Source organism: Rhinolophus hipposideros, assembly GCF_964194185.1.
Source record: "Rhinolophus hipposideros genome assembly, chromosome: 16".
Lineage (NCBI taxonomy): Eukaryota > Metazoa > Chordata > Mammalia > Chiroptera > Rhinolophidae > Rhinolophus > Rhinolophus hipposideros.
Window position 1 is genome coordinate 30,606,087 of NC_138062.1, and position 18,550 is coordinate 30,624,636.

The window sequence follows — 18,550 nt, forward strand, 5'->3', positions numbered from 1 at the left end:
AAACCCATGTCTACAACAACCCAGGAATTTGTAAAGGAAAGAGGTAAGTGAAGTGTTTCTTGCTGTGTTCAGCACTGCATTTTTTCCCTTCCCTATAATCACTGATTTTTCTCTTTAGAAACCTCAAAGGAAGAGCTGAGCTCTCCATAAACTAGCTCTATGGTTTTTTAGGAATACCTCCATTATAAAGCCCGTCATCATTATAAAAGATAGCCCATTAAATTTTCGAAGAATTCCGGTTCAATTCAACAGATTCCCCACCACCACCCACCTTAGGGGCTAATACATTCAAGGTGCCACACCAATGACACAGGGAAAGCTAGCTATGTCCAGAGAGGCGGGCTCCATGTTCTTATTTCATGGTGTAGAGAGGTTACAGCACAGACGCCAACAGTCATCCCAAGGGATAGACATAAAGGCCTGAGTTAAGAGGGTTTGGACGTGCTTTGAGGTTCCGAGAAGAGAAACCTTGTATGTGAATGGCATTCTGGAAAGACCTAAGGGGGATGACTAGTATGTTTTAATACTCAATTTGTCATCTCAAAAATGAGTAGAACGAAATTATTTCTAACACCCAGCTTGATCACTAAATGATCTGAAATTATTCTGGGTGAATAGGCAGGATTTCCAAAGGCAGAAGTGGGGGTGGAGAATGCAGGGCATGGCCAGATAACATGGCAGTCAGGGAGGGAGGTGATGGGATTGAGTGTTCAGTTTGGCTGAGGTGGAGAATGGGTATCAGGACTGTAACAACTACCTTAATTTTGTTGGTTAGAAAAGTGACCCATGTACATTAGAGACAATTTGGAAAACATTAAAAATATATACAAAAGAGAACAACTGGAGGCAACTACCATTCCAACATTGTATTGCATTTTCTTCCAGACTGTCAATCAATCTATACAAACATTTTTTAAAAAACTTCTTTTTGATTATGACAGTTAGAATACATACTTCTTGTAGAAATTTGGAAAATACTGAAGAGTGTAAAGAAGAAAATAAAAATCACGGGTAATCTCACTCAGACATAATAACTACTATTAACATTTTGGTTTATTCCCCTTGAGTCTGTTTTTCAAAGTGTATACATTAAACCAAATATGAACACATTCTTCATATAGTTTAATATCCTGCTTTTTCCCCCTTACTGTAATATTTTGAGTATTTTTTTTTTGCAGTTAAACGATCTTAGAAAACTGGATGTATAATACTTTATTATAAATTGTGTACAAGTAAACCATCATTTATTAAATGCTGTCTCTAATATTGAATATTTAGGTTGTTTCAAAATTTTTATTATAAATAATGCTGTTAAAAACATTCCTGAAAAATCAGTATTTGTCAAGTAAAAAGATGTTTTCTTAGAACCGTTTCTTAGCAATGGCATCCTCAGACAAAAAGGTGTTATTACTTTTAAAATTCTTGCATATTACCTCTTCATGGTTTTAAAGAAGACGAACGACATGTTTGAAAGTGTATGTGGTAAAGATCAGCCGGAAAGCCATGTGAAAGATGAGGAAGCAAGCTGAGGTGGGGTGACAGTTGAAGAGGCTGTTAACTAACCGGTACGTTACTGGACTAGGGTGATGGTGCTGGGAAGGGAGCGAGAATATGAGGCACTGGACACCGGGAAACTGATTAGGCTGAGACAAGTGAGAGGTGACTCCCAGCTTTCCTGTTAAGGGTCTGGGAAAACAAATAGAGACATCAGAAGACGCTGGCTCGGTTGGTCCATTAGTCATTAGATATATTGAATTCAAGGTGTCAGGGAGCCTTCCAGGTGGAGATATCCAGCAGGGAGTTAGAAATGCATGTCTTTCTAAAGCTTTCTGTAGGTGGATGGTCAGGGGTTAGGCCTCTAGATTAAGAGCCCTTTTCAAATAGGTGACATGTGGTTTGAACTACAGAGGGTGCCAAAAAAATGTATATACATTTTAAGAAAGGAAAACTGTATTAAAATTGTAATACTCAATATATACCGATAACAAAAGATGAATACAAGTCACGTTTGACTTCTGCAATGACAAGAGGTGCTCAAAGTGGTTACTATCAGCGTCCAGACACTTCTGGTTATGGCGAACTACTGCTTGAGCAATGTCGACCAAAGTGTCCACTTGTATGCATTTTTTTTGGCACCCCGGATGTAAAACAAGGCTGCTTTAAAAGTGTAAAAGGGAAGGTGTAAATATGTACCTTACAGCAAGCTAAACAGGCAAAAATGATTTTGTGACCTTGAACTGCCCAAACGGTAAGGAGTTGGGGGAGAAGTATGCAGTTTCAGAAGTGGGATGGGTGTGTCACTCTTTTTATCCTGTCTAACTTTTGGGGGGCAGCCCTGGAAATGACTGTGAACACAGCCGTGTTCTGTGTGAAGTTTAAACGTGGGAATAGAGCTAGAAGAGGGAACATTTGGATAAAATGTTAAAGGAACATGTGGTGACTGCACATGTTCTTTTGAAAGCTGGGCCTCCCTGTTGGTTTCCACTCTGACAGGACAGACTGCTCTTCCTACCCCATCTGTTGTCTGAGGGTTTTTTATCCAGTGACACCCCTAGTAGGCAGAATTGGAGAATGCAGTTCACAGGGAGTGGGGTGTGCTAGTAAGCCGAGCCGGGAATGCAGTAGTGAGCAGAACTTGCCCTGGCCAGGTTGTGCAGGGTAATGAGGCAGGTAAGTAAGACTTCCTTTCAAGAGTGCCAAAGTTGTAGTCAGTCTCTCACTTATTTTTAGAAAAATAGCATTTCAACAATTACAGATCTTTACTAATCAGGTCAGAAATTACAGTGTGAATGTAAAAAGCTTTATGGAATTTTGAAGTTTTTCTGAAGTTCTTTCTGAAGATTTCAGCTGAGTATCATAAATCGTATTAAGGGAAAATAAAGTAGTTCTCACAAATAGAAAAAAAAAATCCCATAAGCCACGGATAATATTCAGGTTAAAAAGTTTGACTAGAAATGTAGGAATTTAAAAGTACTTCTAAAGACAAATAAAAAAATAACAGGACTTTTGGAAGATTGTTATCAAGATATTTTTAATAATTGTGCCAAAAAATGTAAATCTGATGCAATGATGCAGTCGCAATTTAGATATGTTCTTTAAATCTCTTAGGTGCTTAGATTATGATGTAAGTTTGAATCTTCTTTCCCTCCAATTCAAAACTTTATTTCTGTTGAAGGTAGGTGTCTTTCAGAAGTTGTGGCGTGATGGTGGTGACAAGTAAATTCATTGAATTTATGACTTCCAAGGGCCAGTCTGCAGACCACTGGGATCAGTATCATTTTGGGATAACATATTCTTTGAAAAGCCATTTGGTTCTATTCTATAAAAGACACCTCCTATGCTTTAGGAGCCTAGGGTTTACCTGTGTGTTGTAATAGGTCACAAAAAAAGCCTCAGCAAATTTCAAAAGACCATAAAGACCACATTCCCTAAGTATGATGTAATAAAACTGCATCAAAATGAGAAGATAGTACATAAAAAAACAGGCCATATGTTTGAAAACTAAAATAAATACCCTTAAATAATTCATGGGTTAAAAAGGAAATAACATGGAAACTATAAAACACTTGGAAATGAATGACAAGAAAAGAACATATTTAAATATGTGGTATCTATCTAAAACAAAAGAGGTAAATGTATAGTCTTAAATACATTTATCGGAAAACAAGAACTCTTGAAAATGAATAAGCTAAGTAGTCGTATCATGAAGGTATGAAAGGAACAGACTAAAAGCAAACTGCACAACAAGATAATAGTAAAGAGCAGAAATAGAAACCAAAGAAGAGGATCGATGAAAGCCAAGGTTAGTTCTGCGATGAAAACCTCAAAAACAGAAATAGAAATAGGAAAGTTTGAATAAATGAAAAACAATTAAAGTCACCCCTAATTTCTCCCTTTTACTCTCCAAAGACACATCGTGGTTTAGAAACTTTTATCGTAGCTTCAAGGAATGAATAATCCTTTTCAAAAATGCAATGTTGCATTAGAGGGGGGAAAAGTTAACCAATTTATTTTATGAGGCCAATATAACCTTGATACTTATTCTGGACAAGATAGTTCAAGGACATAAAATTATGACAAATCTTCCATATGAACATAAGTGAAAAAATTTGAAATAAACTATTAGCAAAAGTAATTATTCAATATTAAAATGCTTTATGAGTAGGTAAGTTTTACTGAAGGATAGTTCAGAAAACTCTATAAATGTTGTATACTACTGTAAGAGGTCAAACGAGGGAAACCATAAGATCATCTTAAAAGAATACGAGCATTGTTAAAACTCAAAACTCATGCATGATAAAAATATCTTTATAAACTGAAAATGGGAGGAAACTTTCCTAGCTTGAAAAAGGGTATCTACCAAAAATGCGGCAAACCTCATTACTGTTGGAGCATTCTCATTGTTAGGAAACAAGCATTCCCACCATCATCATTATTTAGGATTACACAAGAGGTCCTGGTCAATGCAATAACGTGAGATAAAGAAAGGAGAATAATAATCGGACAGAGAGACATAAAACCGCCATTTGTACAAAATACGTTCTCTCTATAGGAAATCAAAGAGAATATGGGGACCAACCATTAGAACGAAAAAGAGAATTCTCTAAGTTTTCAGACTATATGGAAAGCATACTAAAATCAATGGTGTTTTATATCCCAGCTATAAGCAATAAAAAAGTGTATTTTTAGAAAAAATGTGTAGAGAAGCAACACAAATCATAGGATACATAGAACTGTATGTAATAAAAATGTGTAAGACTTTTATGATAACGTGATGAAATGATAACGTGATACTGAAGGACAGACATCCAAGGAGACATGAATAAGTAAGTGTACAGCTGTATTACATTCATTGATGGAAAGACTCAATGTTATTAATATAAAATATTTTCAAATCTATAAATTCAGTGTAACTATAATAAAAATCTTAAGAGGATATCTTATGGAACTTGTCAAGCTAATACTATACTAACTTTGGAATAGTAATGGGCCACAAATAGCAAATTTTGAAGAAGTATCGGATAAGATTTGCTTGACTAGGTACTCTGACTCATTAAAATTAGCGTGATGACAACCTCTGACTTTCCTTATAAACCTGGTCTACCCCCTCTGTCCTGCACTCAAGCCAATAATCTTAAGAATCATCCTTAACTCTCTCTTTCTCTCAAACCCTGCTTCCAATCTATCAGGAACTCCTTTTGGCTCTATCTTCAAAACAGATCTAAAATCTGATCATGCCTTGTGACTTCCTTTGCTACCACCCGGTCTAACCATTCCTTGCTTCTGTGTTTGGTCGACTCCAGTCTCTTCTCAGCAGAGGAAAGCTGGAGTTATCATTGTGAAACGTAAGTTACGTCATCTCTCCTGCTCAAAACTCAACAATGGCTATCCATTTCACTCAGAGTGAAAAATCCCAAGTCCTTATAGAAGCCCACAATGCCTACGTGGTCTGGATTATTGATTTATGTCCCACTACTTTCCATACTCTCTCCACCCAGGCCACTGGCTTCTTTCCCACCCCTTAAACACAGCAGGCATATTCTTGATGCCTTTGTAGCGACTGTTTCCTCTGCCTGGAACACCTGTACCCCCGATGTCTGAATGGGTGACTGCCTCTCTGTGTTCAAGTCTTCGTTTGAAGTCACGATCTCTTTGAGGCCCACTTTGAACACCTTATTTAACATTGCACTCTCCCCAGTACTCCTGACCCCTCTGACTCTGCTCTACATTAAAAAAAAAGAAAAAGCTCTTTATGGCATTTGACTTGCTATATCATGTACTTCTTTATTATTTTTAGTGCTTTTGATCCGCCTTTCACCACTAGCATGTAAGCACTATAAGAAGGTAGGATCTTTGTTTTGTTCACTCGTGTATTCCAAGTGCCTAGAGCGCTTCTCCGCCCATAGTAGGCAATGAATAAATAAATATTTGTTGAATAAATGAATGAAAAACAGTATATTATTGATGCAGGACTAGAGAAATGAATGGAACATACTAGGTAGCCCAGAAATAGGACCACTCATAAAGATATAATAGAGATAACATTCGAGATAAGTGAGGAAAGAATGGATTAATAACTAATAATTTATTTTGATACTGAGTTATCCATATAGAAAAAAATTAAATTGAATCTGTACCTCATATCCTTCACAAAAATTATTTCCAGATGAATTAGCAAGGCAAAATGAATATCAGAACTTTAAAACTTCTGAAAATATAGGATATTATCTTTATAACTTTAATGTATGGAAAGAGTTCTTATGCGTGATACACAAAAAACGTTCTTCTGGGTGTTTACCCAAAAAATCTGAAAACATTAATCCATAAAGATATATGTACTGCTGTGTTCATTGCAGCGTTGTTTACAATGGCCAAGACATGGAAACAACCGAAGTGTCCTTTGATAAATGAATGGATAAAGAAGACGTGATATATATGTACAATGGAATACTACTCGCCATATGAAAAGATGAAATAGTGCAATTTGTGACAACATGGGTGGATCTTGAGATGATCATGTTAAGTGAAATAAGTCAGCAAAAGTCGAGAACCGTACGACTTCACTCATGTGGCATATAAAACTGAAAGCAACAAATGAACGAGACAAAGAAAAACCCATAGATACAGACAACAGTTTAGTGGTTACCAGAGGGTAAAGAGGGAGGGAAGTGGTGGAAGATGGAAAGGAGATCAAATATTTGGTGATGGAAGGAGAATTGACTTTGGGTGGTGAACACACAATGCAATATATATTATATATTATGCAACATATAATGTATTATAGAATTATGTATTACAGAATTATACACTTGAAAGCTATGTAATTTTTCTAATCAATGTCACCCCAAAAGTTTAATAAAACTTAAAAAGAAGAGCTAAGAAATCCTGACTTTCTCATAATTGATGAAAAAGTTTGATAGTTAAATTTAAAAAATTTGAAAAGATAATTGATACTTTCTAAGAAGGAAATAAGACTTTTGAAAGTCAAAAAAAGGGAAATGTAGAGAAATTTAACCACAATTAAAATTTAAAATATCTGCATGACAATAGGCATCATAAGTGAAGGTAAAAGGCAAATCAGATACAAAATGATATGTGCAAACATAAAATTGACAAAAAATTAGTATTCAGAATATATAAAAACTCCAACAAATCAACAAGAAAAATATAATAACCTAATAGAAAATTGAGCAAAAGCAATTTTCAAAAGTGTAAACATGAACAGCCAATATACAATATGAAAAGATGCTCAACCTTACTGGTAGTTAGCCAAGTAATGTTAAAATCACAATAAGTTACAATTTTTAAACCCATGTGATTGGCAATTAATTGTGTAACTTCTAACACCAAATGTTTGCAAGGCCCAATGGAGGTCTACTACATTTCTTGTGGGTCAGTTCTGACTGTAAGCTCTTTCTGCCTGCTTGTCCCTGGACCCAGGGACCCCAGAATGCCTAGGCAACAGTGGCAGCATATAATTCAGTGAACTCGTGCTGTGTTCTCTGATGAACATGTACCTTTCTGGGGACCGGCACCTCTAACTGCAGAGCAAAGAGTTGTGGGACAGGAAGTACAGAGTCCACTAATAGGTCGCCGGGAGGATGATAAGTACAGCCAATTCTGTTTCCACTTCTTGTTTTCCTACTACATGTATTCTTCTCCTGGGGAACATGGTGCCCCAGTACCTTTGGGGTCTTTGATTCAGGGCATATTCAGTGTTCTCAAAGGTATCACCCCAAGCTCCCAGAGTATTCTCTCTGAACTGCTGCTACAACTGTACCGCTGGGCTGTTGCAGTGCTTTATCAGAATGGCAGCTTCTGGGTGGGGTGGGATATAATAGGATAGGTGGAAACGGTAGTCATGGGTCCACTGCTGTGTCTTCTGTGCTCTAAACTGGGTTCCCTGGTTTGACGTACTATTCTATGGGATAGTATCTGGTTGAAATTCTGAAGGTGGGAAAGTGAAACCCATACTTGGACTATGTGTGTGTTACTTTGAGAACAAACCACTGGCCCTTTCAGCATGGAAGAAGCCCAGCATCTCCCCCCTAGGCACTTAGTGGCTGGTTGATCCCTTTGAGAAATGATGCTACATAAGGCACCTGGAAAAGATCTGTTGTTAGAAGGTTGGACATTTGGTGGTGGCGATAGTGGATTAGGCTTGGTAAGTAGGAGTCCATTATTGTGCCCATGTGTGGCAGTGAAATAGGCTGACTGATGTCCACCAGCCAGGTCATTTTGTCTGCTTTGTTGTTTGGTGCCTCTTCCTTGGTGGAGGCCCCGTGGCTGGCATCAACATGGGACGCAAATATCTTTATGTTGCACACTCACTCCTGTATGTCTGTCCATGTGCTTCTACCTCAGATTTCCTTGTTCCTGATCTTGCAGTCATTTTTATTTCTGGATTCTCACTAGCCAGCTAAGCCGTTGGCTACTGACTATGAATTCACATATGTCCTACACTTGCGCTCCTTTTCCTTCCACATGAAGTGGGTGACTGGTACACTGCTTGAAGGTCACCAGTTGGGAGGATTTTCCTTTACCATTATCTTTTATGGCCACTCCTGAGCAGGACCACAGTGAGGCTGCTGTGCATATTTGGCTTGAATCCTAACGTATAAATCAAACACTCATAAAACAAAAATCCAGCCTTTTTCTTATCCTTTAGCTGCGTGTGTAGCATGCTCCTACAGCAACAGGTGTGAACTGAGGGAGTGGTTGGTGCAACCCTGATGGATGCTGTGAGAGGCTGGCTACCTCGTCATCCTGCTTGCTCACGCCCTCTGGCTCCCTTCATGTATGATTCCTGATGTGCAACGGCTATTTTATGATGGATTCTTGCTGCATTCCTATTACCTTAGGATTTGGTGGGTCTGACAGGACTTGGATTTTGATGAGCAATTCCAGCCACCTGGTCTCTTGGTGTCCCATGGCTAGGCACTCTGCAATAAGCATCACAAGTACCCAGATCATGATCTTGAAATGCTTTTTCTCATTTAAGAAACTGAGCTTCTTGTGATGGATGTGTTAATTAACCTTATTGTAATAATTTCACATATATACATATGTGTGTGTGTGTGTGTGTGTGTGTGTCAAATGGTCACGTTGTCTACTTTAAACTTATGCAATGCCATATGTCAGTTATATCTCAGTAAAGCTGGAAATATTTTGTTAAGTTAAAAAAAAAGAACATAGTACCACATATTCTTGCCAAAGGATGAAATCTGAGTCTGATCAAGCCTCTGCCTTCAGCTGCAAATTTGCAGGAAACACTGAGGGTAGAGGAACAAGTTGAGTTGGCCATGAGAATGCAAATGACAAAATCCATGCTGGGAAACTCCACAGATTAAGAGGTCCATGTTTTCTTCAATGGATGTTAAAAGGAAAAGAATGGAGAAGGAACTTGGTGATTAAAAGAACTTAAAGACATCAACATTTTAAAAATTAGCAAGGCCAAGCTGTAGTATTAGGATGGACAAATTGAGTGATAAAACTATAAAGATACATAAGGAAATGAGTGTTATAAAATCAGATAGTGGTTACTTTTGAGGGGAGGAAAGGTGTTGGGATTGAGGTGTGCAAAGAAGGACTTCTGGGGTGGATTGCATAGTTTTGTATCTTGACTAAGTTGGTGGTTACAAGGACATTAACCTAATCATCATTGATGTGTGCGTTTCTTTTGTGTGGTTTTCTGTATTTGCGTTTTACTTTATAATAAAATGTTAAAAATGTAAAATGTTTTAAAGAAAATAGTACATACTGTATCTTCTTTGATGATATTTATGTTCACTAGGCAATTGTAAATTCTGAGAACTCCGCCATAAATAATCCTGTTTTCTTTGTTTAAACACACACACAACACACACACACACACACACACACACACACTCACACACACACACACTCAACCAAATAATAGAATGCTTAGGCTATACTGGAAGGCACTAGATAAAACGTTTGATTGCTTCAAGGAGGAGTTTATTCTCACAACAACCCCTTATCTAAGTTAAATTCCTCTCCAGGAATTTTGACATTGGTTATACACCAGGTCCTGGAGGTTATTATTTCTGCCACACTTGGGCCACCCTGGGGACATTGGAGGTCTTCCTTCCTCTAGCAGGGGTCTTTTCTTGATTCCTGTTAAACATCAAAAGGGGATTAAATATCTCTCTACTTGCAGCAAGTATTTTGTTTGGTTTGGCAAATACCATTTCAATTTTATAAACCTACACCATGAGGATAATAGTGAAAATACAGAGGGTATAGTCTGGGGCCGTCTGTGTGGAACTGTAGACAATGGTCAGGATAGGCTGGCTGCCAAAATAGCCCATCATGTACCCTGTGCATAGAATACTGAAGGCTTACAGTTCTCCTGGTACCATCGCTGGTAGTCATTGTATGAAATAGAAATTTTATTCAACGAACCCCACTGTCCTCTGAACTTCTGGGACTAGAGTGCCTTCAGCTTGGCGAACTGCACAACTCCTGGGTGCATTTGTGACCTTTTATGTGTAGTAATGCTGCCCAGTTCACTTTTTGCCTATCTTTCTCCAGAGCTTTCTGTTATTATTCCTGTGATGGTTGATTTTATGTGTCATCTTGAGCTGGCTAAGGGGTGCTCAGATAGCTGGTAAAACATCATTTTCGGATGGTCTTTGAGGATGTTTCTGAAAGAGATGAGCATTTAAATTGTTAGACTGCGTAAAGAAGACCTCCCTCACCAACATGGGTGGGCATTGTTCAATCCATTGAGGGCCTGGGTAGAATAAAATGGCAGCAGGAGGGTGAATTCATTGTCTCTCTTTGAGCTGGGACTTCCATCTTCTCCTGCCCTTGAACATTGGTGCTCCTGGTTATCGGCCTTTGGGTGTGGACTGGAATTACAGTACCAGCTTCCTAGGGCTCCAGCTGGCAGTTTGTACATCATGGGACTTCTCAACCTCCATGACTGTGGAAGCCAATTCCTCATAATAAACCTCGCTCTGTATATGTCGCTATATGTCCTATTGGTTCTGTTTCTCTGGAGAATCCTGACTAATGTAATTCCCTCCTTCCAGGAATGCAATGAAGTAAAATTAATAGTGAGTCCTTGTTCCAGAGACTTGAGGATACTCAGTTTTTATAAGTACTCAGTAAATAGTTACATTCACTGGCAGCTAACAATTCCCTGGCAAACAGGAAAAAATGGTACCTGGCAGTGTGTGACTAAAATAATGCATATGCTTATGTTTGTCTTTGAATTCTTTGCTTTCCTTTAAACAATGTATACATTTTTAATTTGTAAAGTAATATGAATCTATTACAGAAAAGCTTGAAAATTCTATATTCTCACCATGGTAATACAATCATGGTTATAACTGTGTATTTCCTTCTAGTCCACTTTCGTCTGAATATTTTTTCACAGTTGTAATAAAAACATGCACATAATTATTTTCTCTTTGTAAATTTAGCTTTAGGTAATAATGATATACTCATACATATTTCCATGTTGCGTTATTATCACAACAGTGATTTTTTAACTGCATCAAATTTCATCATTTGGCTCTATTATATTTTTTTAACTGTTAACCTATTTTTGGTTGGTATATTTCCCCTCACATATGAGAAAATATATTTTTGTGTGATATGTAACATTATGCACATTGGTTTTTGGTTATTGCTGCTCTGAATTTTTAAGGTAGAATATTAATCAGTGTCAAGAATTTCAGTAAGCTAATTTTTCTTTCAGCTGTGGCATCAAATCTAGCAAATATAGTGATTGTTGAAGTAGGAGGCATACATTAATTTGCCAACTGTTGTTCTACCCAACGTCTTAGTTATATATGACTTACTAATGCCATCTAAAACTTGAGTGAGACACTGAACTTGTTTACATCTAGAAATTGGCCACAAGTAGTACTTGTGGACAGTTCAGAAATTCATGGTAGAAAATGAGGGTTCCTTATTTTGAGCTCAGGGAAATGTAAGTCACCAATTTTGATGTGTGGATGTACATGCATTCTTGGGAGAGGGGTCTTAATTTTTATGATAGGAATCCAGTAACTACTGCTATGAGCACCATGTTTGCTAATTGAATGGAATGCTATTTTTGTGAGTTTCTTTGTTTGTTGTTCCCTTTTTCCCTGCCTTTGTCTTTCTCTCTCTTTCCTCATTTGTTATATTCAGTAACAGAACTCAGAAAATGTTCTTTTTGGGGAACAGTGATTTATCACATGAAAGTTTAGAATGATTTAATTAAAAAAAACAGGACACGTATGTGAAATTGTTAATCGAATACTGTGTCAATCTGTGTTGATTTGGGAAGTTTTCCCATTTAAATCAGTAATCTAGTGTTACCTTTCTATAGTGTTACCGCTTTTATTTTTTTTCTACTATTAATGCAAGTTGTTACGTTTGATGAGTCCATAATGAATTGAGTGTGGTCATCATCAAATACAGTTACCCTTTTACTATGTTATTTGGAAAAGTGTAGCTTTACTAACTCCATTAAAAATGGGAGGCTTTCCAACAAAGGAACAAGACAAGGAAATGAAGAAACACAAACTCATAGACACAGACAACAGTTTAGTGGTTACCAGAGGGGACGGGGGAGGAGGGACAATAGATGAGGGTAAAGGAGTCAAATGTATGGTGATGGAAGAACTGACTCTAGGTGGTGAATACACCATGTGATATATAGATGATGTGTTACAGAATTGTACACTTGAGACCTATGAAATTTTACTATCCATTGTCACCCTAGTAAATTTTAATTAAAATGAATAAATAAAATGGGAGGCTTTCTACGTTTTGTAAAGCAGACACTATATGCAAATAATCTTAAATAAAATTATTTTTAAATATTAGAAATTCTTCATTAAAAGATAAAATCTTAGTCATGTTTGATTACTAAATGACAGGAACAACATCTCTTTTCTAGTGTAACAGAGTTTCTAATATGCAAAAGGACTAATCAGTATCTTATGTTTTTCTTAGGAATGGGCTGTTTTTGGGGAGCTGAGAGGAAATTCTGGACCCTGAAAGGAGTATATTCAACTCAAGTTGGTTTTGCAGGAGGCCACACTTCTAATCCTACTTACAAAGAAGTCTGCTCAGGTAGGAGGAATTTGTTTTATCATATTACAAGGAGGAGCAAGGAGGGGTGGCCGGTTAGCTCAGTGGGTTAGAGCATTGTTCTAATAACACCAAGGTTGCCAGTTTGATCTCCGCGTGGGCCACTGTGAGCTGCACCCTCCTTAAAACAAACAAACACACAAACAAACAGACACTGATTTAATAGTAAAAAAACAAAACAAAAACAAGGAAGCACTTGCCTCGGCTGGCAGGTGAATAGGATCTTTAAAATGGACATACTAATGTTTTTGTGTTTTCTCTGTCTTCTCTTTCCCATTTCTGTAAATAGACTTGTTGGCCTCTTAATATTTTTAGAAGATAACAAACATCCTATGGAATGTATCATTTAGCTTTTTCTGCAGAATAATCACCCCAAAACTTAATCACTAAAACAATCATTTATTAGCTTATGATTCTGTGAGTGAGCAATTTAGGCTGTGCTCAGCTTGGCGGTTCTTCTGCTGGTGTCATCTAGACTCACTCAAGTGACTTCAGTCAACTAGTGGGTTGGCTATGGGCTAGTTGTTTCTGGATGGCTTCACTCATATATCTGGCAACTGGTAGCTATTGTTCAATGTTTGCTGTTGGCTGTGACAATGGGAATGATGTACCATGTGTCTTCAGCAGGCTGGCCTGGGCACCCTGGCTGGGTGCAGAGATCCCCAGAGCAGCAAGAGAGGACAAGCCCTGTTCTGCTAACACTTTTCAAGTCTTTTTGCTGTCACATTTACTGTTGTCCCATGGCCAAAACAAGTCACGTGGTCTAACCCAGAGTCAATACAGGAGGAACTTCCCAGAGGCATGTGTACAGGGAGGTGTGAAGAAATTGGGGCCATTACTGCAAAAGCCTAGCACATGAGACAGGCATGTCATATACCAGACATGTTTTCCTGAGGTTAAAAATCTTAAAAGCCAGGCTATCATGAAGGGATTGGCAAACTATGGCCTTCAGGCTAAATCCTGCCTGCTGCCTGTTTATATAAGTAAAATTTTATTGAAATATGGTCACACTCATTTATTTATATATTATCTATGAATGCTTTCATACCACAATGGTAGATGCAAGACTCTATATGCCCTAACAATCTAAAATATTTATGATCTGGCCTTTTATAGAAAACATATTATTCAGTCTTTAAAAATTATTGGTGGCTAGGATAGGCTGATGTCCCCACGGCAAATGCTAGCTCAAAAACCAGATCCCATCTCTGGATTTTTTTGTTTCTGGCCTTCAAGGATTTCCTTTTCTTCTCTGCCAGCTCAGGTAGCATTTAAAATACATTTTTTTCTTAATTTTTTTTTTAATTTTTAAAATAAAAATTGTATATATTTAACGTATACAGCATGATATGTCAAGCTAATTAATATATCCATCTCATCACATACTGTTTTTTTTTGTGGTGAGAGCGCCTGCCATCGACCCTCTTAGCAAATTTCAAATATATGTAATATGGTATTATTAACTGTTGTCAGAATGGTGTACATTAGATCTCCAGAACTAATTTATCCTACATAACTGAAGGTTTGTATCCTTTGACCAACATGTCCCCAATTCCCCCGACTCTTTCCCCTGGTAACCACCATTCTACTTTCTGTTTCTGAGCTGGACTTTTTAAGATTTCACTTATAAGTATCTCACATGCAATATATATATTTTTTTCTGTGTCTGCCTTATTTCACTTAGCATTAATGATCTCCAGGTTCATCCATGTTGTTGCAAGTGGAGGATTTCCTTAATTTTTAAAGACTGAATAATATTCCATTGTATACATACCACAATTTCTTTATTCATCTGTTGATGGACACTTAGGTTGTTTCTAATTCTTGGCTATTAGCTATTGTGATCGCTTCTCGGCCTTTTGGCTAAGATCAAGTGTAGCTATTTTGAATAATGCTGCAGTGAATATGGGAATGCAGATATCACTTTGAGGTACTGATTTCATTTCATTTGGAGAGAGACCCAGAAGAGGGATTGCTGGGTCATGGGATAATTCTATTTTTAATATCCTGAGGAATGTCCATACTATAAAACACATTTTGAAAGAATATTTTATTCACTATCATAAGAGTTCTTAATAGGGAGGGTTTATCTAGGTATATAGTCCACCATATTGACAGAAAAGGGATTTTAAAAATGCAAAAACAGTTTTACCTTGTAAAATAAGTTTTGAATTAGTTTTACTTGTGAGGGCCCTCTCAGCTGAGGGCACTGTGGAATGAAGGTGGGGGAGGAGTTGGAATATGGAAGTTTGTTCAATAATGAGCACGTTGAATGTTTTCTGCGATATGAATTCTTATTTTGAAATGAAATTTGAGCTGTGCAGCAATGAAAATTTTATAAAAATATAATACATGTTCTTGTTTTTCTTGCCTCTAGAGAATTGCAATGTTTTGATTAGTATTAAGAATGTGGGGAATATTGAATAAATACTTTAATAGTTAATCCATTTTTTTAGTTTGCTTCAGTTTCAGAATTAAACAAATGCTTATGCAGAGCTATAAATAGAAAGATTTAGATGAACCCTGGAGATTGCCCAGGTGTATCCTCTTAAGTCTCAGGAATGGAAATAAATAGATGCCTTCCTGTAATTGCAGACTTGATTTAATAGTTTAAGAGAAAAGGTTGCTAAGAAAATCTTCAAATATCTACTGCTTATACTATTATTCCCCAGCAAAATATGTTAATAATCCATTAGAATATTGTGATTGCTTGTTTGCTCAGACTCGTTCCAGTCCAACTCTTCATCCTCACAATGATGAAATGATAATGCCCCTTTGTTGAACTCCTACTATGTGCCAGACACTGTAATAAGCACTTTTTGCATCTTCGTTTTTCACCATGTAATCTTCCAAACAGTTCCAGGAGGTGTCTCAGTGTCTGTCTTTTATAGAGGGAGTGTTGCAGCTCAGAGGAAAACTTACCCAAGGTCTATGTAGCAGGAATCCCAACCTTGTTAGCTCTTAGCTCAAAGTTTATGCTATTGACCGTGGTATAAGTCTCCCAATTGTCATCATGTCCCAGTGATTCTCCAGTCACCTATTCACATCTTCTCTTTCTGGTCTATCCCTCATGCCTATACTTTTTAATATATTGATGTGCTTTTTAATAACTACTGTGAAGAACATTCCAAGCATTGTTTTGTCTTTCTGATGTGTAGAAGGGAAAAAGACAAACCCCTTTTAAGATACAGGTCACGCAAACAGCTGGTGTGTTAGCGGCCTCTAGCCATAGTGAAGTACAGAAACCACGGAGCTTGGTAAAGAACCGTCTATGATGTGAACACTGCCTGCTAAGTTAGAGGTGCCATCAGGAAGCATGGTTGTCATGGAAACTTGTTCCTGATTGGGAATAGATAGTTATATAGAGTCTTACCCAGACACAGAAGGAGAGATGATTTCTTTCCCTAGGCTTTTGTGTTGTTGTTCTGATCATGAAAGGGAAAAACAAAAAGGCAGAGAGAAGCTGTGATAGAAAGGTCCCTCTGGCTCGGAAGTGGTAGAGCGTTTAGATCCCTGGGAATAGCAGGGAAGGGAGAATAAACAAGGTCCCTAGCTAGAGTAATTATGGTAACCAGCTAATTAAAGATTTTTGACAGAGGAAAGAATGAGGGAGACCGAAAGCAAGTTACACTGAAACCTTGGGTGCTCAAAGCCTTGTTGAACAAGTCAGCCCTGGAGGGGTCTGACTTTTATGGAAGAAAAACCAAGTCTCCATTAGGATACTTAATAATCGCTGAGGTTTCATGCGAGAGAAATATCAGTCTATGCTTCAGTATTTGCATTAATCTCAAAATTACTCATTCTTGCATTTGTAATTAACTTTGTAAAACTTTGGTCACAACACAGGAGTCTTTTGTAAAGGTATGTATGTATGTATGTATGTATGTATGTATGTATGTATGTCTGCATTCATTCATTCATTCATTCATTCATTCAAGAAAAGAAGCCTAAGGACCTGAGCTGCTTGGCAAATTTCTCCTCTCATATAGCAATACACGTGAGTCTACATTACCATTTGGTTTCTTGGGGCTGGTGCCTGACATACAGGGGTAGCACTCAGGAGGGGGTTCTCAAAAGCCGTAGGACCTGCTTTGCCACTCCCCACATTCCCACTGCTAACCTATTACATGATGACGAATGTCAGAGCTTCCGCAAGCATTGTCTTGACACACAGGTCAGTTTGCAGAAGCATGGAACCAGAACTGTTAGCTGTAGTTTGTCACGCCCGCTTGCTCGTGCGTGTGCACAGCTTTGGGATGAATGAGTGAACCAGTGTAAAGGCGAGGTGCATATTAATGTCTGAGTGGTATTTCTGGGTGGCTGTTGATGGCCCTGTTATTCTCAAACCTGAGCTGGTGTTGCAATTAGGAACATAGAAAAGCTATCCGTCTTCCAACAGACAAGGGAGGAGGTGAGCCCCGTGGTGACACATGGATAGAGCTGACTCTGACATGTAAGCAGAACATTCATTAAAGGCTCACCAATGGGTCCTTTCCATGCTGGCTCATCTGCCTGATATATGTAGATATAAGGGGACAGTCATCCCTCAAGAATTTGCAATCAAGTTGCCCTTTGGGAATGAAAGTATAAAATAAGCCCATAATGCAGTCACTTAGAAGAGAGTTTGGCTTCTAGGTCTGTAGGACCTCAGAGTAAGCTGATGGAATGCCCTGACATATGTAAAAGGAAAAAAAGAGGATCTCGGGAGGGAGGCTGGTCAGCCAGGCCAGCCTGGGAAAGGGGAAGTCCTGCTGGCACCCTATGGGTTACTCTGTAAACTTTGGCTGCTGGACAGATTCCCAGAGCCTGACACCATGATGCTTTTCAGTTCTATCACTAACTCCTCTTTTTCTGATTCACACTCTATAGAAACTTCTCATCTTTCCTTTGCCCTCCTGTGGTTGTTATTTGCAGAAAGACAATAAAGAGACCAGGTCAGTTAGCCAGACAGTTCCAATTCTCATTTCAGATTCAATTAAATGCCATCCTGAGCTGTGTATCTCAGTCTATTATGAATTTAGTCTACACAGGTCATTCTCTCCATATTGGATTAACCTTGGGTTGAATTAAATGAAGAGAGCGGAGTTTTAGACCTCAAAGCTCAGAGTCAGAAGTCAGATCACTGCGATTTTCTAAAGGTTGTGACTGCCTCCTCGGCTTTCGCTGGAGACACCTCACCCCTCACATGTGTCATCATTTTATGTAAACCTGTTTTCAAAATGACCATCCTTCTCTAACAGGCATTTAAACTTCTCTTCCTTGGGTTCATCACTTAGCACCATACCCAGAACTCACAGGCTGAGAAAGTTACCTCTCCTAGATGTTTCAGACCTGAATTCTGAGCTCTCAGAGAGCTGCCAACTCCTGCACGAGGAGGCCAGTCTCAGCTTGAAGGCTAGTGGTATCATTCACAGCTGCTGTTTGGCTGCTCTTTTTT

General features: G+C 38.1%; 1 protein-coding gene across 5 annotated transcripts in view; it reads left to right on the forward strand.

Moving 5' to 3' along the window:
* The window catches only part of MSRA (methionine sulfoxide reductase A), a 354,068-nt gene that overhangs the window by 154,517 nt on the left and 181,001 nt on the right, over positions 1-18,550 (forward strand). For 4 of the 5 annotated variants that reach the window (XM_081076540.1, XM_081076541.1, XM_081076542.1 and 1 more), the window contains exon 3: positions 12,976-13,095. In XM_081076540.1, coding sequence (XP_080932666.1) covers positions 12,976-13,095 — 120 coding nt within the window. Of the gene's footprint in view, positions 1-12,927; positions 13,096-18,550 lie in introns of all 5 variants that reach the window. The other variant, XM_081076544.1, reaches the window with a different exon arrangement.